The 25,937-nt window shown below is 46.3% G+C and overlaps 2 protein-coding genes across 2 annotated transcripts in view; both read right to left on the bottom strand.

The window, feature by feature from the left end:
- The window catches only part of adam19a (ADAM metallopeptidase domain 19a), a 48,982-nt gene extending 44,263 nt beyond the window's left edge, over positions 1–4,719 (bottom strand). The window contains exon 1 of the mRNA XM_061764206.1: positions 4,481–4,719. Within this exon, the coding sequence (XP_061620190.1) occupies positions 4,481–4,595 (115 nt within the window). The 5' untranslated portion in view covers positions 4,596–4,719. The remainder of the gene's footprint in view (positions 1–4,480) is intronic.
- Positions 4,720–7,183: 2,464 nt separating this feature from the next.
- On the bottom strand, positions 7,184–23,425 carry lrch4 (leucine-rich repeats and calponin homology (CH) domain containing 4). The gene is given in 18 exon segments (XM_061764208.1): positions 7,184–8,775; positions 10,410–10,487; positions 10,915–11,052; positions 11,126–11,255; positions 11,257–11,383; positions 11,595–11,664; positions 11,746–11,800; positions 11,879–11,950; positions 12,738–12,896; positions 13,537–13,589; positions 13,658–13,761; positions 13,891–13,987; positions 14,080–14,176; positions 14,255–14,501; positions 14,577–14,682; positions 14,768–14,897; positions 15,026–15,170; positions 22,604–23,425. Coding segments are annotated over 18 exon segments (2,157 nt in total). The 5' UTR covers positions 22,776–23,425; the 3' UTR covers positions 7,184–8,598.
- Positions 23,426–25,937: the final 2,512 nt, after the last annotated feature.

Raw genomic sequence — 25,937 nt, 5'->3', positions numbered from 1 at the left:
AAACCAGGCCAAGCCAGGCCAAGCCAAGCCAGGCCAGGCCAAGCCAAACAAAGCCAGGCCAAGCCAGGCCAGGCCAAGCCAAACCAGGCCAAGCCAAACCAGGCCAAACCAAGCCAAACCAGGCCAGGCCAAACCAGGCCAAGCCAAGCCAGGCCACACCAGGCCAGGCCAAACCAGGCCAAGCCAAGCCAGGCCAGGCCAAACCAGGCCAAGCCAAACCAGGCCAAGCCAAACCAGGCCAAGCCAGGCCAAACCAGGCCAAACCAGGCCAAGCCAAACCACGTCAAGCCAAACCAGGCCAGGCCAAACCAGTCCAGGCCAAACCAGTCCAGGCCAGGCCAAGCCAAGCCAGGCCAGGCCAAGCCAAGCCAAGCCAAGCCAAGCCAGGCCAAGCCAAGCCAAGCCAAGCCAAGCCAGTGGCAGTTAAACTTAGGCTCCCTCCCTCCATCAAAGTTCACCCTGTATTGCATGTCTCCTTGCTCAAGCCAGTTTCCTCCAGCCCTCCAGTGTTTGGTCAAGGCAGGCCAAGCCAGGCCAAGCCAAGCCAAGCCAAACCAGGCCAAGCCAAACCAGGCCAAACCAGGCCAGTCCAAGCCAGACCAAGCCAGGCCAAGCCAGGCCAAGCCAGGCCAAGCCAGGCCAGGCCAAGCCAGGCCAAGCCAAGCCAAACCAGGCCAAGCCAAACCAAACCAGGCCAAGCCAAACCAGGCAAGCCAAGCCAGGCCAAGCCAAGCCAGGCCAGGCCAGGCCAAGCCAGGCCAAGCCAAGCCAGGCCAAGCCAGGCCAAGCCAGGCCAAGCCAGGCCAGGCCAAGCCAGGCCAAGCCAAGCCAAACCAGGCCAAGCCAGGCCAAGCCAAGCCAGGCCAAACCAGGCCAAGCCAAACCAGGCCAAGCCAGGCCAGGCCAAACCAGGCCAAGCCAGGCCAAGCCAGGCCAGGCCAAACCAGGCCAAACCAGGCCAAGCCAGGCCAGGCCAAACCAGGCCAAGCCAAACCAGGCCAAGCCAGGCCAAACCAGGCCAGGCCAAACCAGGCCAAGCCAAACCAGGCCAAACCAGGCCAAGCCAAACCAGGCCAAACCAAACCAGGCCAAGCCAGGCCAAGCCAAGCCAGGCCAGGCCAAGCCAAACAAAGCCAGGCCAAGCCAGGCCAGGCCAAGCCAAACCAGGCCAAGCCAAACCAGGCCAAACCAGGCCAGGCCAAGCCAAACCAGGCCAGGCCAAACCAGGCCAAGCCAAGCCAGGCCACACCAGGCCAGGCCAAACCAGGCCAAGCCAAGCCAGGCCAGGCCAAACCAGGCCAAGCCAAACCAGGCCAAGCCAAACCAGGCCAAACCAGGCCAAACCAGGCCAAGCCAAACCACGTCAAGCCAAACCAGGCCAGGCCAAACCAGTCCAGGCCAAGCCAAGCCAGGCCAGGCCAAGCCAAGCCAGGCCAGGCCAAGCCAAGCCAAGCCAAGCCAAGCCAAGCCAAGCCAAGCCAGGCCAAGCCAAGCCAAGCCAGTGGCAGTTAAACTTAGGCTCCCTCCCTCCATCAAAGTTCACCCTGTATTGCATGTCTCCTTGCTCAAGCCAGTTTCCTCCAGCCCTCCAGTGTTTGGTCAAGGCAGGCCAAGCCAGGCCAAGCCAAGCCAAGCCAAACCAGGCCAGGCCAAGCCAAACCAGGCCAGGCCAGGCCAAGCCAAGCCAGGCCAAGCCAAACCAGGCAAGGCCAAGCCAGGCCAAACCAGGCCAAGCCAAGCCAGGCCAGGCCAAGCCAAACCAGGCCAGGCCAAACCAGGCCAAGCCAAACCAGGCCAAGCCAAACCAAGCCAGGCTAGGCCAGGCCAAGCCAAACAAAGCCAGGCTAAGCCAGGCCAGGCCAGGCCAAGCCAAACCAGGCCAAACCAGGCCAAGCCAAACCAGGCCAAGCCAAACCAGGCCAAGCCAGGCCACACCAGGCCAGGCCACACCAGGCCAAGCCAAACCAGGCCAAGCCAGGCCAAACCAGGCCAAGCCAAACCACGCCAAGCCAAACCAGGCCAGGCCAAGCCAAGCCAGGCCAAGCCAAGCCAGGCCAGGCCAGGCCAAGCCAAGCCAAGCCAAGCCAGTGGCAGTTAAACTTAGGCTCCCTCCCTCCATCAAAGTTCACCCTGTATTGCATGTCTCCTTGCTCAAGCCAGTTTCCTCCAGCCCTCCAGTGTTTGGTCAAGGCAGGCCAAGCCAGGCCAAGCCAAGCCAAGCCAAACCAGGCCAGGCCAAACCAGGCCAAGCCAAACCAGGCCAGGCCAAGCCAAGCCAGGCCAAGCCAAGCCAAGCCAGGCCAAGCCAAACCAGGCAAGGCCAAACCAGGCCAAGCCAGGCCAGGCCAAGCCAAACCAAGCCAGGCCAAGCCAGGCCAGGCCAAGCCAAGCCAAGCCAGGCCAGGCCAAGCCGGTGGCAGTTAAACTTAGGCTCCCTCCCTCCATCAAAGTTCACCCTGTATTGCATGTCTCCTTGCTCAAGCCAGTTTCCTCCAGGCCTCCAGTTATTGGTCAAGGCAGGCCAAACCAAACCAGGCCAGGCCAAACCAGGCCAAGCCAAACCAGGCCAGGCCAAACCAGGCCAAGCTAAACCAGGCCAGGCCAAACCAGGCCAAGCCAAGCCAAGCCAAGCCAAGGCAGGCCAAGCCAAGCACAGGTAGGCCAATCCCAGCCAGTCCCATTTGTTCAGTTCCATCTTCGAAGGGCGTGTGGCGGGATGAAAAAGCACCCTTGTCTCGTACTGTGGCTCGCAACCGGCAGACTCGTATATGGCCGAGGGTTTTAAGAAACTGGGTCCTCGGTATATTGGTCCTTTTCGGAAATGACTCTTTTGTTAACCCAGTGGCAGTTAAACGTCGGCTCTGTCCCTCCATCAAAGTTCACCCTGTATTGCAATGTCTCCTTGCTGAAGCAAATTTTCTCCAGCCCTCTGTGTCCTTCAGCGGTGCCTACTCCACCTCCGCGGGTGATCAATGGTGAGCCAGTGTTCATGGCGGGTGAAATCTTCGATTCGAGGAGAAGGGGAAGGGGTGTGCAGTATTTGGTCAAGGCAGGCCAAGGCCAAGCCCAGCCAAGGCCAAGGCCAAGCCCAAGCCCAGCCCAGGCAGGCCAATTCCAAGCCCATCATCAAAGGCTTAAAGAAACAGTGAACCCACGCAAATTCACCTTTTCACCTTTTTTTCCCCCTGGGGAAGCTATTCGCCACTATTTGCTGAAAAACTCAACTAGTTGGTTTTTTTGTGCTCTTCCTAAGATGCCACAAGATGGCGCCAAAGCCTTTAAACCCGTAATTGGCATCAAGGAAGTATGTTTCAGCTGAAAGACTCATCTTCATATGTCGGGGAGTTACATATTAATTCCCGTTCAATTGCCGTTTATGACGGAATGCATTTAGAGCGGAACAGGAAGCATTGCGAATGGAGAGCACTCCTCACCTACTCCACAAGCCTTCACAGCCTTTACACACGGCGAAAAACTAAATTGTGACTCGGCGGATCCCACGCAAGCCCTCCAGAGACGACCTCTGCTACCGACGAGACGTTTGCTGCGTTGAGCCTGAGCGGGGACGATGCGCCACATCGGGAATCCGGAAGGCGCGCCGGTGGTGACACGGCGCTGCAAAGGTTCGGTTAGATTGTCATATGGTTCACATCGCAGCCAGTCATTAATACCAAAAGGAGCACAAATCATATTTCGTAGGACTAAAACTGCAAACAAGACAAATGGAATCCTGTTTTTTTGTTTTTTTTTCATAAATGAATTGCAGCTGTTGTTCTGCTCAAAACAAGTTCACATGACTGGACATCGATCACACTGAGCGCATTGTCAGTACATTCAAGCCCCCCAGACGGATGCAAGGGGCCCCTGTCGTCCCCCCCCCCCCCCCTTGCACGCCACTGAGCTAACGCAATGGTAAAGTTGTGACAAGTTACGATTTTTTTTTATATCGTTTGGTCAGTTACGATTTTTTTAAATATTGTTTTTGTATGCAAAACTCTGCTTGGCCATAAATAACAGTTACTATTTTTTAAATATTTTTTTTGTATGTAAAACTCTTGGCCATAAATATAACGCAATCAGATGCAGAACAGTAAGCATGGGGGCAACTGTCCGCGCCGTTTTACGGCAGCCGCCGTTCATTACCACGAATATCGTATGTCGGGGCCGTCGTAAGCGAGGATTCCCCCCCCCCCCCCCTCTTGTACGGTACTCGAGTCCCCGAAACTCCTTTTAAGGACAGAGAGAGCAAAAAAAATGGCAACGGGGAGCAGCCGCCAATTTACGGCTGTCGAGTGAGAATACACGATAAACCACCGAACGGCCGGAGTACGACTCATGACGGAAAATTGACGGACAAACGACTCATGACGGAAAATTGACGGACAAAGTCGACTTGACAAAGTTTCTCCGGTATCAAAGGCGACCCCGAAACGCTTTGAAATGAGCCGCGCAACTGGTTGAAACCCAAGTTTGGACTTACCGGCACGGCTGGCTCGTCCCGAGGCGTTGAGCGAGAGCAAAGCGACAAACAAGAGCAAAGAGGCACACGCCGCCGGCGATATGTGGCCGTTTTTCTGCCTGTGTTTACTGTACATCCCTGTGAGCCTCCGTCGTGCCGCCGCGGCCGCCTCGTCCTCGGCCGGCTGCTCAACTCCGCCTGCCTCGGTGCCTCCTTCGTTCGCTTGCTTCTCAAGCTCGTCCGAGTGCCGCGAAAGGAGGCGACACTTCCGTCTGGGACCTTCAAAATAAAGCTGAGCGTTTGGCCCACAAGGGAAGCCTTTATTATGAAGTCTGAAGCATCTGCTCGCAGGATGTTGAGCTTAACGAGATAAAGTCAGAGGCATCAGCTTCCTCCCTGCACGCTTAATGATTGTTTGTCATTTGCATAAACCCATATATGAAAATAAGGAGGGATGAATAATGCATGCATTGGGTTCACTTTTCAATCCGCCACTTACTCACACACACTTAATCCTGTTGAATATTTAGATTTTGACTGAAATATATGGCTTGTAAAATACATTTTTCACATCGAACTAAAAATCAACTGTCACATCGATTTTGGAGCGGGTTCCTTTAAGAGTAATAAGGATGACAGGACAGTGAGCTTCCAATTGTGGGAAAATGCCTCTGCTTTTATTGATGGTTCACTGAGTTTCATTGTTAATTTTAATATAAGATTTCTTTTGTGGTTTTATTAGTTATTGTCGATTCTCTTCCAGAGTTGCTTTGGGTTCTTAAAATTAGCTGACACGCAGACCTTATAATAATTTGCCTTAGCATTTCCAGTTTTGGTTTTACATTTATTTCCAAGCTCTTTATACACATCCGAGTCAGAATTGTTTACATTGGTGTATAAATATCAACCCCTTGACTTTGTTTATTATAGTATATATACTTCCAGGTATCTTGTTAGTTGAAAACTACTCCCAATTAATGTTCAATGTCTTCAATATACAGTTCAGTTATTGGTTTTCCTTAAGATACATTTTTGTTCCTTTTATACCATTAACAGCTGTTTGGTAAGAAGCCAATTCTGTGAGGCATTCACTGTGCTCTGGACAACGGAGCACATTTTGGTGTAAAACAATCTTGGCAAACTTACAGACCACCTATTGGAATGAAACACTCAATTCGTGTTAAGTCATTTAATATTGTTCAGTAATATTCATTTTAATTTAGTTCAGATATAAACCTGGGAGAAGTAGTAATAGTCATTGTTTCGTTCCATCGATCTCATTGCATTGAATTTCCTCCACTCCTGGTTGGCTTTTATTAAAAAATATATATATATTTTTTTTTAGTTCTCATTGCATTGAATTTCCTCCACTCCTGGTTCTCCTAATTTTTTTTATTTTATTTTTTTATAAGTGTCGCTCAAGGGCAGAGAGAGGCTGACCAGAGGGCTCATTAACCTGATTGAAAACCCTCCAAGCGTAAACCTTTTAAAACGACCACATAAAAAGAACTATTAACCTGCCCAAGCGCACACAACAATCCATTTTTTTTGGACGGGGGGGGGGGGGGGGGGGGTCCATCATTTGTCCTTTACAGCCTTAAGTGTGAAGCCTGATTTGCTGAATACACAGTGGTGTGCATGCGTTTTAAGAAAACAATTCGATTTGTCCAGCTCAAGCATCGTATTTTGCTAACCTTGTTCCACCTGAAAAACAGCTGAAAACATTCCCATGGTCACTGCAAGTTTTCATTTCGGCTGAGTCATGTAGCTCACTTTTTTTTTCTCTTCCTCTAGGTGTCCATCATGGGGTTCTGTGTATGTTGAGACAATTATTACAATTATAAAATATCTGATGACATTTTATCAATCACAAGGAAGACATGAAAAAAAAAAAAAATCATACCAAAAAAAGGTGATATAAAAAATTTATGCTCTCGTTGATATGCCAGTTGGTCAAGAGGGATGAGAGAAAAAAAAAAAAAGAAGCAATTTTTGGTGTGCCCAAGAGCAATTACTTTTACTGCAGCTAGTTACATTTTGTGTTCTTTATATTCAGTGTGGCGGCCAACATTTTGCCTTCGAAAACCAATCGTCGACAGGGGGAGGGTGTGCTGCTGAACCGAGTTTGGGGCTGCGAATGGAATTGTTCCCATTCTTCCTTGGCGTCTTGTGGCTCCCCTCAAAAAAAGGCAATTGAGAAAAAAACCACAATGGAGTGGCCAAGTTTGTCGAGGGTGGCCGCAGGTCACCCCCTGGTTCTGCACGTGGTCTCTGGAGAACTATAATTTACTGAATGTGTGTTTCGTAAAATCCTTCTGGTTTGACATTTTTACTTTTTGTAATTGTCATTTTTGTTTTTATGCTTGTGTGCTATGCCATCAATGATACTTTTAGCTCATACGACAATGAGATGGCAGAGCTTTTTCCAGTCATGTGGAGCCAGCCAGTCCCTCCAGAACCCGGACGGTGCGGGACAACCGGCTCAGGCAGTCATCCTCCGTGGTGAGCTGGGGTGAGCACAAGGCATCCTGGGCCAGGAGGAAAGGGGGTCAGTCAGTGGTTGCATTTTTCAACGGAAATATACAAAATCACTCTAGATTTTTATATTTCCTATTTTTGTTAAGTCCATAATACTCACAGTCAGATCCAGGTCCAATATAAGGCAGTTTGGTGCGTTTTTTTTTTTTTTTTTTGTTAAGACCCCCAAAAAAAGCAAGACGTCAATCAAAGTCCATTTTTTTAATAAATTCTTTGCAACAGTAGGGTTTAATAAATTCTTTACAACAGGGAAGAAAAGAATCTAACAAATATATTTATATCACTTGAAAAAGTAGTCTCAATAAAGTGTATATAAATATAAAAAAAGATAACTGGGAATTTCTGCTTTGCGGACGTATTTCGGAATAGTTGGAAACCGGCGGGGGTGTGCCGGTTCGAGTTATAAAATAGACATTTTGAATTCAAACAGTGTACATCAAATGCAAACAGTAGGCCAATAGAAAGACAGCAGCAGGACAGTTTGGCTAGCGGGACAAACGTAGACAGCAAAACGGAGAAATCAACGCACAACAGTTGTCATGTTTTAACTTGCTATCAACGTACAATGAGAATGCAGCGGCAAGTTAGTTGCTATTGACCATTTATGTGCAGTAATAAGGCAGATAAGTCAGGTACATACCCATAATCGGTCCGGATTCGACCAGTTTTCCCCTTTTGCGATCGAAGTCAGCAAAAGCCCTATTGCCAGATGTCGTTGAAAGATTATCCTGACCGATTATGTGCTGTGCTTTTTCCAAGCAGATATGCTCGGAAAACAGTCGGCGTTGACAATCGCAAAGTATAGGGTACAGACGTACCGATAATCGGGGTGAATTTGGGCATTTTTTCCCCTTCGCTTACGATCAAATTCAGCAAAAGCCCAATTGTCGGATCTCAAAACGGTCTCATAGCGATCATCGACATTTTATCAATGCGGAAATGTTTCAATTGCGCAACGACGATGACATTGACAGCAATGTGCAATGTAGCCACCGTAAAGCCTTTGATGATTTACAAATGCTAAAATAATGCAGGAAAAAAAAAAATCTGTTATTTTAAGCCTGAATAATAGAAAATCAATCACATTTCCCTGTTGGAGCTTTCGCAAGTTTCTTAGTGAAAGCCTTTCAACAAAACAATAAACTTATAAATACAAAATATATATAATTTAATAACCTGTTTACATTTATACAGTCAGCCAGTCGTCAAAGACGTCAAAAAGTAGTCTGTACCTTTTTAGTGTGGACGCGAGTTGTCAGTCTTGTCAGTTCGGAGGCACTCGGGTCTCGCTTGCAAATGCTTGAAATGGTAAAACCGATCGTAAAGCAGACATTCACAGTATGCCTTCAGCTCACGCGGCCTTTAGGATGCTCCCTTCCTTTTTCGAAGATCCAAGCAGTGCAAAGTAAGTACAAATAAAGGGGGGGCGAGGAAATGCTTAACAGTACGTTGCTGAATGTCGGCACCCTGTATAATGCTTTCGCCATAAATATAAAACACATTCTAGGGAGAAAATGGAGGGCATGTAGTGGTTTTCTGTGTGTTCCAAGATTAAGCGAAGGCATTTCAGGGCTTTGTGCTGCGTGTGTGTGTGTTTGGTCTTAGGCGAGCAGGGAGTAGTAGAGGACGTAGAGCAGCGCCATGGCGGCGCAGTAGAAGAGCAGGAAATCTGCGGCCAGCAGCGGGGTTCCATCCTCCAGGGCCAGCAAGGCCTCCACGCAGCGCCGCACACGGGGCAGCTTAGACAGAAGCACATCAGAGCACACACACATGTCCGTCTGGACAGGGCAGAAGGGGGGGGGGGGGAAATAAAATAAAAATAACAACACATGACAGGGAACTGATGTTAGTGTGGGTGGGGGCAAAAGCGGGATTCGGACCGGCGACTCGTGCGTTTTAAGGGCGCTCGAGTCGTCGGTGCAACAGTGACAGGCAACGCACGACACTTTCAAACAGGGGCGTCCAAACATTTCCACAATCGTGCCGCATACTGAAAAATCCACCGATGCAAGAAGTTCTTGAACTTGAATTTTGGAACCGTTTGGACTCTACGCTGGACGTTTGTGTCCGCCTCGCTCACCTTTTCTTTTTAAAACCATTTTAGCGACGTTATTGTAAATGTAATGAAGCTGTCCAAGGGTGTATTTTGTCATTTACAACTTCAGTTATTTAAATGTCAATAATACACTGTCGCATCAAATTGTACCTTTTAGCCATCGCTTAGCGCATGAAAATAACTTAAGCGGATTGAATCCTAATTTGGATAAAATGGGTTTCATTTGAAACTCAACATTTTAAAAAATATTTTGTTATTTTCCCATACGACATCATTAACCCATTTTTGGACGACAGAGCAATTTCATGTCATATTTTTAGTTTGACTAAATTGCACTCAAATCTGCTACATATGCCGAGCATCACGTGACCAAACCCAAACGTTAACGGCTCCACAAACATCATTACCCCCGATGCCAATGATAGAAAAATGTCATTTTTGAGGCCGTTTTACAAACTGCAAAAACAAATTTGAAGGGAAAAAATAAACACAAATACATATTTCGCACTTATGACGAGAACTGAAGTAAAACACGTGGGGCGCTTATTTTTAGTATATGTGCCATGGGCCGGTGAAAAACAGGCGGAGCCTGCAAATGGCCCTCGGGCAGCAGTTTGGAGACCCCTGCGTTATACAGTTAGAAAGCAGTCACAGGACGCCACAGTTCTCATTCACCCTCGCTGGTTCCCCAACAACTTCCAGGTCATCTTTAAACCTCTCCATGCACCTCACGTGTTCCACATTTTGTTATGTCGCAACCTTATTCCAAAATGGAATAAATACATTTTCCCCTCAAAATTCAACCAATGACCCCAAACAGTTTTTTCCTAAATTACATTTTTTTGCAAATGAAAGATTTTGCTACGCTTGAAGCATTTCAGAGATGTCTCAAATAAGCAAATATTTTTCGTGCAGTGTGAAGACGGCGAGGGTTCAGGACAGGACACGCTATATTAACACGCTACTTACATAGGTCAGGACAAATTAGAATTACGGTGACAAACGTCTTTACACAGTATCGTATTTTAATTTTGTATTGTAGTGTAATATAATTTAAGAAAACAAAGACTAAATAAAATGTGTGTTTTGGCCCATCTCTGTGCCGAGGAACTATGTTGAAATGAGGGGAGGGGCTTTTATTCCCCGTCTCTTTTTCCGCCCTTTTGTGGCTTCTGTACACAATTACAAACCCCTTTCTGGGGGCGTCGATTATGTGCAGATTTTTACGATTCACGGCAGGGTCGGTCACGATCCTCCATGAATAGTGCGGGAACATTGTATATTTCAATTCCCCCGTGAATTATTGTCCCTTGCAAGGCGCTATGTAAATCAGAGTCATTATCATTTTTATGCTACCTCGGGGACGCCCAGCTTGCGGCAAGCGGCCATGAAGTTTTCCGCGTTGAGTCGACACTTGGCTGAGCTCAGTTTGGGCTGAAAAATAAAGGACAAGGACATCACCACATATAGGGCCTGATTTACCAAAATGCAAAAACAGAACTTATCATGACATATAAATGTAATATCAAGGATGGGCAAATGCAACTCCCACACACCCAGGGGGAGTTCAATCAAGCCAAGAACGGCTTTTGTGCGGTTGCAAAATTATCAGAGCGAAAGATTTCTATTCTGTAACACAGTAACGTTTGTTTGTCTTTTCCACTAACGCTTCCAGTTCCATCACTTTAAACTTCATTTTGCGCTTGCACTGCTTTACCAAATTTGCCATGGTGAAAACCATTTAAATACGGCGGTCTCCACCACTTGTGCACACGTTGCTAACAGCTTGTGCGTCTAAAACAGTGAACATGCAGTTTATCATAGTATATAGTCCCCACTTCACATCTCTAAGTAGACGCACCACTGCGGGGGACGGAATGTGAATGATGGAGACGGAACGCGCTCGAACGCTGTTGACCAGCTGACAGAGGACGGTGCCGTCGGACAGCGCCTCCCCCAGGTCCTCGGCCAGGGTGATCTTGAGCCGGGCTTCCAGCGTCTGCGGACCAAAACCGTGAGCACGCAAGGTGGCGACGACACGTTGTAAAACGACATCAAATCGTCCGACCGACCTTACGAAGCTGCGCGGCGTCCGCCCTCTCTTCCTTGGGCGAACGCACGGTCGCGCGGGACTCGCTCCTGCCCGTCTCGCTGAGGGAGAAACCTGTAGACGACACAGACAGTGCCAAAGCCGGACCTCGGTGAGCTCGCATTGATTGTCGCACGCTTACCTGTAGGTCGGACGTTGCTGCGGGACGATGTGCGGAACAGGAAGCTGTTGGGTTTCTGGTTCAGTGCAGGTGGAGATGTCTTCGGGGAGGACGGCCCCTCTGGAAGAGTTCAGAATTTTTTTTCCAAGTACAGTGGAGGCCTGCATACTCAAGGGTAATTTTTGTTTTGTTTTTTTTTCTCCGTTTTTTTTTACGTTGCTATGTTTTCCTGACTCTTCAATTTATATTCTTTTCTTCTTTTTAATGGCCAATTGCCCGATGTCTCTGACAGATGATCCCGTAACCTTTGGTGGTGGCGTAATCTCTGTACCTGTTCTGCTCCTTGAGCGTTGAAGATGCAGCGTCGCCGAAGAACACAAAGCGGCGGCGTGTTCGGTGCTCTAAAGGAACGGTCGAGACAACATTGGGAATGTTTTCATGTTTTAAGTGTGCACGACTGAGGAGGAGTGCGTGCAACTCACGGCACATCTCGGTCGGAGGCCACAGTGGGAGGGACTACTTTCTGGTGATGGGCCACTAGAGGGAGGCAGAGGAGCGTTTATGAGGCTGTAGCGTTGACTAGTGTTGAATGTGTCCAAACACCTCTTAACTCACTCGGAGCTACTACTTCCTGTCGGCACTGCAGAGGTGACAAGACTTCCTGTTTTGGTGAACGACTTCAGCAAGCTGCAAGAATAGAGACACATTATTTATATATGACGACTCAACAGAACCTTGACATGATGGTTATCAAAATGCATAAAGCAGGGGTTCTCAATTTGTACTACATCAAAATATAGGTGGCTCTCAAAGTCCCACTATAATGACCATCTTTAAAAGACAGAAGCGTAGAAGGCCCAAGTGTTCATCAAAAACAAGACACATTTATTCCCAATAGGTACATTTAATATTACTTGTAAGCCACCGTAACATTATGCACAGTAGGAGCATTGACACCGTTTGGATATAGGAGTAATTTTTAAGATTAAATACAAATGTATTGTACTCAAAAGTTAAAGACTAATGAACTGCACTTAACAAATGTACTGCGTAGGATTAAAAAGTGCTAAAACCACTGTAACATTATGGAGTTCGAACATTTATTTTAATGATTTTTTTGGGTACAGCTAGTGGTATTACACTGAGGGCCACTGCTATAAAACATACACAAACCAACGTCATAGCAACTATACAAATACACTGTGCACATCAGTGTAATCATTACTTTATAGTTTATCCGCCCATGACATTATCAACGAGGTCATTTTCAAACAACACTGGCATGCAGAAACATCCCACACAGGTGCGATGCCCCGGCTACCATGTCCAAGTAAAAGACGGCTTAATATCGCCAGTCTCCTATAACTCATTCACTGCCAGCCTTTCCAGTTAACGTGGATATTTGACTTCTAAAGCCGTCAATGGCAGTGAATGTGTTAAGGACATTTTCTCAATAGTTCACCTGCATTTTTACCTGGCCTTCTCTCCCTGTTGCTGCTGCAGTCGCTCTCGCTCCTGCCAGATGAGCAGCGTGCCTGGCCGGCGGCGCTCCTCCGTGCTGGGGCTGGAGGGAGATTTGGGCGACAGCGAGGGAGAGGGTAACCGGGCGGCGACCTCCACGTGAAGACTGGATCTGCACCGGAGAGAGCAGGGAGAAGAAAAAAAAAAAAAAAAGCCTGCGTCACTGATTAATGTTTGTAAATAAAATCAATCCAAACGGAACTACCAGTCTCCATTTTAAGTGGTTTGCTGCCATCTTTTGGCAACGATAGGCAACTACAAACCCCTGTACGATAACCGTGATGTGGCCCTCAGCGAAAACAAGCTTGACACTCCTGTATTAAAACGGTCTACCTTTTTATCGTTTCGCTTTTAAATGAATAAGCAAAAACCTCTCTCATGTTTTCATTGTGTGCTTTTGTGAACACATTATTCCATTTCAGAATAAGGCTGCAACAGGACAAAATGTGGAAAAAGTGGAGCGCTGCGAATACTTTCCCCATCACACTGACAACTACACTGTCGCGAGACTGTCATACTGTGATCAATGTGAAAGCTGTAGAAAAGCCTGCAGACTTGGGACAATGTCTAACTGACAAGAGTAAGGAATGGGAACGCTCGTCTATTGACTTTCCCCAGCTCTTCAAATATTGTGTCATGTGACCTCGTAGCACGCACACACGGAGCGGCCGGAAAGGGTGATAAGCGTGTCAGCATGTATAAAAAATAAAAAAAATAAAAATAAAATAAAATAAAAACACGCCAGGACATACCGGCGTATTGTAGCCTCGTTGTTGAGGGACAGCGCAGTTCTCTCCTTCAGCTCCTGGAAATCAGTGGCACAATCAAGAACAGAAACCGGATGTTGTGCAATGAGCAGCTTTTGCCTCATACCAGCGCTATAAGAGGTGGCGTGAGAGGGTCCGTCTTCATTTCCTCCTCCTCTTCCTCCGTCACACTGCTGTCGATGAAGTCGACCTGCTCCGCTCGCCCGTTGACTGCCGACGCAGCAGAATGGAGATTTGAGGTTTAGGCAAGCAAATTTCAGCTAGGTACACGGATAACGACGATCGGACCTAAACTGCGTCTTTGCTTCGTCGGCCGTCTTGAGAATTGGACACTCTCACCTTTGCTGACTTCAAGGGGAGATTCCTCCTCCAGATTTCGCTGGTCTCTGCTGACCTCAGAAATGCGGAGGGAACGTTCTGAGAAGTCATCTGCGGACTACACGCACACACACACACACACAGTGAAGTGTTTGTTACCAAGGTAACAGGCGGGCATGTCGTAGCACTACGGCTCTCGCGTGGACTCGCCTCATTCCCAGACCATCTTTTGCTGCCACTGTCGACACTGTTAAAACCAGAGTCGAGCCCTCCAAACTGACTGGTGAACAGCTCTTGGTCAGACAAACTGCAACACGAGGATGGGTTATTGGTCACGTGGTGCGTTAAGGGAAGGTGTGACCCGTGGAGAGGCCGAGGCACTGACCAGCTGTTAAAGCCGGTGGGCCTCAGGTGTCTCTCCAGCTCCTCCTGGCTCCTCTTACAGGCCTCCATGTTCAGATACTTGAATATGTGGTATTTGCCCTTGGAGCAGATCTGCGCGGGGGGCATCTGCAGCGGGTTACTGTCCAGCGAGATGCTCTGAAGGTGCCGCAGGTGACGGTAGCACAGGGGCACCTGGGTAATCCGGTTGCAGGACACATCGAGGCGGATGAGCGGGAGCTCAGAAATTTCTGGACACGGGAGAGGAACGGGATTTTTTTTTAACTTTTCGCCGAATTCGAGCCCATCTGGTCACGTTTGCGTACCTTCGGGCAAAGCGGTGAGCTGGTTCCTCCTCAGGTTCAAGTCCCGCAGACACTCCAGCTGGCCGAGCTCCGCGGGCAAACACCGCAGCTCATTGCAGCTCACGTCCTGAGGAGAGACGACGAGCAAAAGCAGTCACGCCAAATCCCACGACATCTGATCGTATCGCTATTGTTGTGTGCGTTGATGCTACCAGCTGTCGTAGATGTGCGAGGGCAAATATGGAGGCAGGCAGTGAAGACAGCTTGTTGTTGCTGACGATGAGCACTCGCAGGAGAGGAAGCTCAAACACAGACGGAGATAAACTGGACAACAGATTACGGCTGTGGACGCAAACGACAACATTTCATGTTCTTTATGTCGGCGCACTTCTGTGGCTGCTTGGGGAGACAAGCGGTCTCTAGGCAACCGTAACATTGCAGCGTCATGGGAGGGTTTTGTGCGCGCGTACCTGAGATTGAGGTAGGTGAGGGCCTGGAGGTTCCCCAGGCAGGGGGACAGTGAACGCATCCCATTGTGGTAAAGACTCAGCGTCTCCAATGAGATAAAGTGACCGAGCTCCTCCGGCAGCTCACACAGACGATTCTTTGACAGATCTGGGGGAAAGGAAAAAAAAAAAAAAAAAAAAACATTGTACAGTTTGAACATTAACATGCGCTGAAATATAGCAAAATTGCACTGAAACAACTCCATTAAAATGTATTGCACATGAAAGTTAAATGAAAATTGTACCTAAATAAACGTTGAAAACCAAACAGTTCTTAAGTTATGTATTGTACTTAAAACTTGAGAATGTGTTGGTTGTCATATGTAGATGTGCCCTTTTATTATTATTATTATTATTTTTTTTTTTTTTAAATAATCCGACATCATTCATTGCAAATGATTTTGCGCACCCTAAAATTAAGGTTCGCGGACCCCAGTTTGAGAACCACTTCCATTAGCCCTCGCTGGTGAGTCTAAAAAGCTCTATGAGCACCAAGCTTTCACTTGCACGGAAGTCAGTCAATGGCAGACATCCCGGCGGCTGTTTATTGATTTGTTGGCTGGAGGAAGTCCTTTCAACTAAAACGTACGGAAAAAAGAATCGTGCCAGTGCGCAGAAATAAACAGCGGCGAGGTGTGCGCGTTTCCTCGAAGCATACGGGACGGACAGCGATGGTGTCTGGTTGCGGCGCATCTTCGCTGCAAGGGAACCGCGTGAACAAAAGCTGGGGGTGGGAAGTAGCGTTTCCACTGGGGGATGGAGGAGAGGGGCCGTCCGCTCTCCGTATCAATTGTCCAACAGACAGCCAAAGATGTGGGAACATCCGTTTTTCAAAGAAAGTGCCAGGGTGTCAATGGTATGGCCCGCGGGCCAAAAGCGGCCACTCGGGGGTTGAATTCGGCCGCGATTTTTAGCCGCCGCTGTGAATGAGTTATGCTTACAGTTCTGTGAAATTGAATTATTGTCGTGCCAATAGCTAGGGATGTTCTACACCACTTTTTTTCCACAGACCAATACCAGTACAAGTATTCACGTTTGAGTACTCACCGATACCACTAGCACTTTTGATGCATATTTCAATTAACACAATTCTTTCTGAAGCACATTATAATTCTACCATGTGTCAGACCACCGATAGCTTGAAATAAGGCCGAACCGATGTCGCCAATAAGGCTGATCCGATATCCACCCTGTACTGAGAACTGGTATCAGTACTCGCCCATCCCTAGCTATGTATAAAAGTTCTGCCATGAAGCGTTAGTTGATAACTTCATTACAAAGGAGTTTGCAAATCAATGTCATAAAATCAATAATATGTTTAATGTATAAAGTGTATTCATTTACAGGGCAGGTGATCACTTTCTTCTACAATACAAACAAAATAGCTCTCACTATTGTTTGTACAGTTTGAGCGTCAATTTGGCTTTTGAGAATTATGCACAAAAATGAAAATAATTCCTAGATTGTCATAAATTGGTTTAGTTTAAGAGCAACACTCTATTTTAGTTCCAAATACAAGTAAGTCTTGTGCCTTTACACAGTATGAATAATTATGCTATGATTTTACTGGTCTGACCCACTTGACATCGAGTCGGGCTAGAAGTGAGTTGACCCCCCCCCCCCCCCGTTTAGAACAAAAACAGCAAGCTCTGCCATGATTCAGCATGACAGAAGCAGGCTGCCGTCAAAGCAGACAAGCTGGCAACATGTCACGGCGGGGAGAAATGCAATCCTGACACGCACGACTGTTCCACAGTGACACATCACTACTTAGCTCGGCTGCTATTGTCAGTGTGACCAGATTTATACGACAGTGTTCTTCCACGTCAACATCCATCCATCCATCCAGCCTTTGTTTGGCCGGCGTTTCCTTTTATATCTATGTGGGTCACTGGACAAGGGATAAAAATGCTGCGCAGTCCCGCATGAAGCGGGACAACATTCCTTATCAGGCGACACGATGGGGAGTCCGATTCAAGAGGGCAGGGCCAGGACAGGATATTTTTCCCCTCTGACTGAATGAACGTTGTGTTCAGCTGCTATATCACAGTGCGTCGTTGGCGCCCACTGTATCGCAGATTTTTATGCGACTTTTTTTTTTTCTCCATAGGATTTTACAATTTAAAGTCCCAATTTAGAGTTGCCCGCCTTCAGTGTAGAACCACATTGTGCGGAGAAGAGGTAGTCAAGGTTAAGCTCCAATAATATTCATTCTCAAAAAGCAGAGAGAATGCTACATGCTACAAATGTTGAATTCGGTTTGGTTTTGTGTGCGAGTTTTAGAGTAAACTTCAACTGGAGAGACAAATAAACAGCTTAAAACCAAAACACGCTTCGCCTCTAATTTGCAGAAGTGGACAAGCGTGTCTTCTTTTCCTCAAAGTGATGTTATATAATAGCCCATTTCTTGACACCGAGTGAGTCAGAACACGAGCCTAGGAATACTTTTATAAAAAGTGTGTTGTAATAAGTTTTAATGTGTTTAAAGCGTGTGGAAGGGGTAACTATTTCTTCAATTAACTCTATGGTCTGTGTATATTCCGAATTTTCACTTCTTGCCGGTGCAATAAGTGAAAATGTGTGCAAAGCTCTCTTGCAGATCTTAATTACAGATCGTGATCGCAACGTCGCCATCATCTTTTTGCTGGTGCTTACTAGAGCCAAAGTGTCTCGTGAGAAGGAAAACGCACGATCCGCTGTGCACTCCGCAGCCTTTCAAGGCAGCTAATACAAAACAATTGCTATGAAATCAGTGCTTGCGGTGTGGCCAAAGGCGAATCACAAGTATCTCAGGCCACATGGTGATATCACATCAGTTCGTGCTAGCGTGTCATTTAGGCTAATACAATTGATGAGACCCATGCAAATGTGGTTTGTTTGTGTTGAAAAATTTAACTACTGAACAGTCGTTTATGTAACATGGATTCATGATTGCGTACATGCTAGCTGCAGGGTGTTGATGCTTTGCCGATTATTCTTTGTGTTGAAGAAATAATAAATCTGTTTTAAGTGCTTTGCTATAGACAATTGCAAACGCCTTTGGGGTGGGGGGGCGTATCAATTATTCGCGGATTCTTGCTATTTGCGGCAGGGCTCGGTCTCGACGCTGCACACACCAGCAAATGAAGTCATCTGTGAGCTTGTAATTTTTAAGGGTAATGTTGTAAGAGGAGTTTCGATATAAGCGCCTTTAGGGGTGATAGTTTTGGGTATATTTGAGGTTTAACATGAATTACATGATGAAATTAAATTAGAAACATTTTAGCGAGGGTTCGCTGTAGAACACCATGCAACCGTAGGCTTACTCAGGCAGTTTCACAATGGTAGGATGCATCGAGTGTTTCTACACGGTGTGCAACAAGCACTTATCATGGCGAAAGAGCACTTAAGCGAAAGAGAACAGCGCCGAGTGATGTTTAACTCGACAGCAAACGACGGGGAGTTCAACGTCCTTGTCGAAGACATCCCTTTTGACTTGCCTTCCTCCCACACACTTCCATCTTCACCACTTCCTCCTCCTCACACAGCTTTCCCTCCCACTGACTTGACACACGGGCTCACCCACTGGAAGAAGAGCGCTGCTTCCTGATATCACAAAAATCGGATCCCTGATTTTAATTGATTTTTCTGTACTTTGCGTACAGGAAAAGCAAATCACAATGACATTCAAAACGAGTTTTGCTTTTTGTCCCTTCTGGGATTTGCTTTATCGCGCCCGTCCTGAGAGTAAACAAGCTGAATTGAAACTGTAATAAATGTTTTGGTTTTTTTGCCCAGCATCGACTTCCACAGAAATAATTAAAATAACACTCTCTTTCTTTTAAACATCCCTTTGTTCAAAACATGAGTTTTTCTTTTTAAATACGATTCGATTAAATCGGAAAAAAATTATCGACAGCTTCATCAATTATTAAAACAACCGTTAGTTGTAGCCCAAGTTATGTTATAATTTGTTTGTGTTTGGGGGGGTTTAGAACAGATTGTTTTTTTTCCATTCATTTCAATGGGGAAAACTGACTTGAAAATGAGTGATTTGAGTCAAATGCTTGTTTCCGGAACAAATTAAGCTCGAATTGAGGTAGCACTACAAACTCGATTCGCCCAGCCCGAGTAGAAACCCGAATGCTCTGCGACAAGCGCCGAATAGTGAGAGATGTGGAAACAGATGGCAAAAGCAGCGACACCGTTCCGATCACCGCGGCAACGTCACGCACACAGCCGAGCTGTGAGAACACAGCGGCGAGCCACCACCGAGGAGAAAGGAAAGCATGTGCATTACCGGAGGCTAGCGACGACGCTAGACTGTACGTTTCCCTGAGATGCGACCAGTTACGGCCGAATGGCAGGTTCGTCTCTAGCCGTCCCAACGGAAGCCTAACGTGAACGACCCACCGTCGATCACCCTCGGAGGCCCCCGAACACGCCGTATCATGAACTTCCTCAGTGTGGAGGTTCATGAATCAGCTTGGTTACGTAAGACGCACAGAGCCTGGCCTTTCATGATTCACCACATACACACACACACACACACACACACACACATACACAACAGGCAGTTATTTACACGCCCTCATCGAGTTTCACTGTGTTGCGGCCAGGAAACAAAACTAAACACCAAAAAGTAGCGCCTTGAATCCGGCCTTGCGCCAGTCAAGTGTGTACTTATAAGCGCACTGTCTTCGCTCTGGTTACCTCCCATGGGACTGGGGAGGGATCACATCCCCCCCCCCGCACCCCAAGCATTCAACCAGCTGCCATGGTGCTCTGAAATACTTTCAAAGTGCGACTCACGATCTGAATCATCAACCCGACTGGGCTTGTGTGTTACTGAATGCCGTCCCCGGACGGTAAAGGCGCTTCCAGGGTCAACGACAAGCGCTAAAACAGACCGTTGCGTTCATCAGTCAACAGCGAGGTTAGGACGGGCATTAAGTCGTGTGCTCACAACAGCCAGACAAAGTGACAAGACAAAGCAGAAGTGAACGGAGAGCCCACATCCGCCGCCCGGAGGAAATAAAGCAAGCGGGTGTACGCAGACGGCCTCACAGCAGATGGAAACAGCTGGTTCCATATTGAACGCGAACACACAAAAGGATTGCTTGACGTCGGTAGGGCTGCAGTATTTTAATATTTTGAGAATCGATTACTCTGCCGATTATCGCATCGATTAATCGAGTGATTGGATTGCCAGTAGGCGTGTGAAATGCCTGGGCGTCAAGACATCGTTTGTGCCTGTAGCAGCTCGTGCAACAATGTGCTCATTACTTGCTTATTTTGTTCGATAAAGTGACTGAAAGTATCTGTTTTACCATTCTATTTTCACACAAGTCTCTGTAAATCTATTAAGTGTGAGCACTTTTGCCACTGCTGCACCAGAGGGTATTGTTTCATTAACTTTGGCAGCAAAAAAAGCAATTTCTCGTGCCGAAAGACAAACTTCCTCTGCTGCAATGCGTTTTGTTTTTTTGTTTTTAATAACACAAAACTAAGAGCAGTATTACAAAGATTATTATCGCCTCGTGAGAAAATGCCGCTCCTTTTGTCTGCAACAAATTCCCAAGCATGAGCATCACTATCAAAGTCAGTCCAGGAGCAAAAAGATCTTAAGATATCATCGTGTCGACTTGGTCCAGCCTGAGGATGGACGGGGCGCACGCTCATCAAACAGCAACGGCACCAAACAAAAACACACACTTGCAGCTGTGCGTGGAGCGTACAAGGCCCGAGCTCTGTTCGCTTGGGAGAGCCTCTCGCCAGAAGCGGGTCTTCTTTGTGAGCGTTTGTACGAACCTTTGACCTTTGTGGAGCTGGGAAGTTTGCCGGGAGGGAAAGAGGAAGAAGGTGGGTTGGGCTGGCCTTATTTTTAATCGTGAACACTTCTGGCTTTCTCAGCACCGTCTCAACACGATCCGAGTACAAAGACCAAATTCTCCAGAAAAAACATTCAACAACAGGAACACCTTCAAAAACAATCAAGTCAGCTTGTGCTGTGTTTTGCCTCCTCGTCCCTGAAGGATGGACACCTGGCTTGTTATGAGCAGATGGTCATAATTAGCCGAGGACGTCGGGTGTCGCTTGTAGGTCACGGCGGATCTGAAGATTGATTTCAGTCAACCTGGACGGCGTAATCCTCTTTTTGCGCACGGCAACGACGAGGTAGTCGGTCTTAATCCAACCGGGTGCTTATGCTTTAGTCGCTCAACACCAAAACGAAAGCAGGGTGCGTCCATACGCTTACAATCGGGCCAAATTGGAGCATTTTCCTCACGTTACGATCAAAGTCAGTAAATGTCTGATTGTCGGCTGTCTGTAAAAGATAATCCTGAGTGATTATCCGGTGTTGTGGGGTGAGGAGTGATTTCCCTCCCTATCTGCTCAGAAAACAGTCAAAAGTTGACAATCGTCAATGTTAAAAATGTTCAATATTTACCATCGCAAATCATCATGGGACTGGACAATGCGTCTCTCAAGTCATTCTCTACAATATAAACGACAAGAAGACTTTGCAGCCGCAATGTTCCTAAGTTTTTTTTTATTTATTTGTTGTATTTTTCAGCAGTCTGGATACCATGCTGCCTCTCACAGGACATGTAAAATAATCATTTTTAAAGCTTGGTTTGGTATCACCTTGACTTACTTTTTTCGTTTGACTTTTGCTTGCAATTTGTACATTAGGTATTTACTGCTCTGCATTCTGGGTAGATTAGTAGTCTTGTTGACAGTAGTTTTCAGTTTGTATTTGTACTGTTCTTTTATGTACACAGTGTTCTTTTACGTATACATTGAATTGCTATGATGTGAACTGTAGTCCGCCTTTGTGGCCAGATCACCCTTGAAAAAGACCTCGATGGATTTCTATTTTTTCTGGATAAATAAAGGTTTTGATTAATTTCAGTGATTGAGTTGGAGTGCCGCAACTCACAGGTTTTTCGAGTTACAAACCCTTGCTTGGCGAAGTTCACAACATCCGGCCACCATCAGTTCACCTGATTACCCCGCAGTCAGTGAAAGTACAGTATGTTGTTTTAAGCTCGTATTTTATTTTTTTTTAATTTTTTTTGTGCAGGTATTTTGCTTTTTTTTTGGCTAACCTTTGGGTCCTAAGAAAGTGGTGTGTAGTGAACTTGGCGAAACAGTACCAACGTAGTAATTCTACAATATGTACTATAATGAAGCAGGGGTCAATAATTGCTGGCCAAGAGTGTTAAAATAATTTTTAAACTGTGCACCTGTCCATGAAAAGATGGAGAAGCTGCTGGAAGTGGGGAAAGCATGGCCGAAACGACAAAAAAAAAAGAATAAATTTTTTTAAAATAAAGGCAAACAATAAAGATTAACTTTTAAAAAATCAATGTAAAAAAATCTGCTTGTTTTGATAAAGTACAATCTATTTCGAAATAAAAAAAAATCTTTTGATGTATTTCACTGTGGAAAGATTTGAGTGACTGCGTATGCAGGTTTAGTGGAGAAACCCCAAGCCGGTGGGCGAGTTCAAATGAATTGAAAAACAAGGCGAAACGCTGCCTTCGAACTGGAATTTACCTGCGTGGGTAATGTCGGATAGGTCGTAGTTCTTGGCGCTCCGGGGGAACTCTTTGAGTTTTCGGTTGGCCAAGTTGAGAGCCCCGCTGGCGGCGGCGTCCTCCAGGGCTTTCTCCACACTCCGACTGGCCGCGACTGTGGCCGGCAGCTGGGCTCCATCCCCAGCCGCCATCGAGCCCTCGCGTCGGGGGGCTCGCCTCTTGTTACTTTGTTTCCAGCGCCCGCGTCACTCCGCCGGCCTCGCGCCGTCTCCCTTTTGACGAAACCTACGAACGCTCGAACATTATGGCGTCCAGCTGGGCGAAAAGCGGATCCAAAAAAAACTGTTGGAGCCTCGCTGCGGCCGTCACACAACACTGGAAGTCGCGTCACCAAAACCACTGAAGAGTGGGGCGAAGCTGTCAATCTTCCAGGAAGTGGCGTCGAGCACGCGTGTGTCGTAACAATAACACGGAGGAAACGCCGTTTTCGTACACAATAAAACGCTAGCGCCTCGTAAATTCAAAGAACAATCACAACTCGCAGTGTTCATCCCGCCCCGCGACAAATATCTACTCTGTCCGCTGTCCCACCCTGTTGTGTTTTGTGAACGAAATATGTTGTGTTTGAACCGGTTGTCGTTTGGTGAGATTTTATTTTGACAGTTCTAGCCCGGAACTTCCATAAGCAAGGGTGCTTTACGAGGCGGGCCCCCTCCGCTTGCTACGGTGGTCGGGAAGTGCAAACAAAACAGAATCACAAACTGCTCTTTGAGTCCCGCTTGAATTTATCACTAAATTAAACTATTAAATAATTTATAGATACATGATTTCCTTTTGTACCGCTTACTATCAAGTCCTATATAAAATGGACGCATATACACTACTTACTGTGTGGTCATACTTGCAAATGCATTGTCAGTAGGACAGCATTGTTGTTGGCGACGTTCACTACCTTTCTTCTTTTACTGACACGCCCAAACACACGCACACACGCACGCATATCTATTTGCATTGTCCTCTTCGTCCAGCCCTCTCTTTAGCCCTCGTTTCCTCCCTTCCTCCCAGCTCTGCATCCCCATTGGACCATCTGTCCAAGTGCTGCCGGACCCCCGGCTGCAACCGCGTCTAATGTGCATGCAAGTTGGAAGGGGGGTGGCTATGCATATGTAAAATCCCTTAAGAGTCATGGATCATCTCACTCAGCGCACTACATCTCCGTGCAATCAGTGAAAATAATGCCACCCCACCTTCTCTTGGTGATCATGTTCAAAAGTGTCGCTCTACATCACAATATGTGAAGGAAACACAATGGATACTTATTAACTAATGGCCATTCAGTACGGACGCATCAAAGTATGAGGTTGTTTACTGCGTGTTCGAAGAGCACTGCAGTATTTTCCCCTTCAAATGCTGTGATGTCCTCCACTGGGTCGCCCTCGAGTCCCATCGTAGAAAGGGTCAGACTTTCTCACGCTCTTTTGTGCGCCCCTTCTTCCTCTGGGCTCCCTATGTCACGTCCTTTTGCTTCCTTCTGTGTGGACTGTGTCACCGTGGCGTCTTGAACCGATTACAAGTGCAGTTCATGTTGACATTTTTCCAAAGGTGGGCTACAGCCTGGACGGGCCCGCCAGGCAATCGCAGGGCCAAAATCGATACGCCGCCATGTGTTGTGTGACGTCATCGACAGAACAAGAGCGGTGCAATAAATACAACAATGAGCTGAAGGAAATTAATCGTTATGCACTTAGCTCCATGGCTCATACGGCTTCCTTCTGAAATGAAGCATTACAGCAATAGATTTTAACAAAACAAGCCTACTCAAATGTATCTCATGTAGTTTTCGATCGAAACGTGGACAGGGCAAAATCTGGCTGAAAATGAAATATGTCATCAGAAAACAAGACTAATATTGTTATCAGTCAATAGCAGCTCGAGTGTTTACAAACAAGCGTCCGTCCATCCATTTTTGATGGTGCTTGTCCTCATTAGGGTTGTGAGTGTGCTGAAGCCTATCCCAGCTGACTTATTTGGGAGGGGGAAATCGGATATAAGCTACAGAGGCAGCAGCACGGGGGAAGGACGTTGTTGAGGCCAAGGGAGAAAGTGACTGCTGCGCCACTAAGAACGAATGGAACGTGATTTACGCTGACCGGCCCCAACAACAGCTGTGCGTGTGCAGGAAGCACACACACAGGCATCAAAAGTGTCTCAATTTGTAAAATGGCTTATTTTTGTCATGTCTGTCATGAGGAAAACATATTTCTATTATTTTTGTGGAAGTTGATGCAACGTAATGCTGGGAGGGAAATTAGGTGCCGGGCAAGATAGTTGGGTATCAGGATAAATAAAGCAAATCCCTGAACGGGGGGAATAAAAATTGTTTGAATAATGTCATTTTCATTTGCTTTTCAAATCCAATTAAGGGATTATACTTAGTATAATAAATTCAATTATAAGGGGAAAAAAGAGAGTTGTTGCACATTGAATCACGGACTTTTACTACCCTCGTGTGGCTGTTTTATACATTTCAGATAATACACTAGGGGTGGGAATGCTTTTTGTGGTCAAGGGCAACATTCGGTAAAGTCATTGGTAGATGAGGTAAAACAAAAAAATACAAAATAAAAAAACAAAATAAAACTCGTATGTCAAATTCAATTTTTTAAATTGTATTATTGTAATTTGTATTAATGTTATACAATTATTGGAAAATGTCAATGTTGTTTACAGTAAATTAAGTAACAAAATATTGAAGTATATAAATAAAAAAATAAATAAAAATGAATAAATACGTTCATTCAACAATTTCAAGAAAAAAATGACAAAATTAATGAGAGACATAAAATTTATTTAAATAATGCACACACTCTTTTCTAGGATAAAAACAGCTAAATTAATGGATTTTTTCGGATAAAAACGGCGAAATCAATGCGTAAAATATTACATTACATACAGTATTTTTATTTATTTTTTGTAATTTGTGTGGGTAAAGACGAGTTTTGTGTGTTAAATAAAATGTTGAAAAAAACGAAACCCCTCTTGAATTAGAAACTGGCTAGAGTGTCGCTTCAATTCTGTTCAATTTCCTTCAAATATGTTAGAAATGACTGCATATGGAATCCAGTTGTACGTTTAAGATTACGGCTCCAAAAACAAACAAAACCAACAGTTCCCTTTATTATTGTTAAAAGTGTTGATATGCTACAAAACTGCATTACCCATGATAACTCGGGACCGGAAACGAGTCTCTTTTCCCGCAAACCCAATCTTCTCTTTTTGATTGGCTGAAAATCCCGCATCGTGAAATGTCATCGGTTTATCCTTCTCCCAGCCGCGACCCCGGATGTACTCGG

This window comes from Phyllopteryx taeniolatus, chromosome 23 (assembly GCF_024500385.1).
Source record: "Phyllopteryx taeniolatus isolate TA_2022b chromosome 23, UOR_Ptae_1.2, whole genome shotgun sequence".
Lineage (NCBI taxonomy): Eukaryota > Metazoa > Chordata > Actinopteri > Syngnathiformes > Syngnathidae > Phyllopteryx > Phyllopteryx taeniolatus.
The sequence above is the reverse complement of the archived record's forward strand: the minus strand, read 5'-3'. Positions and strand labels throughout refer to the sequence as shown.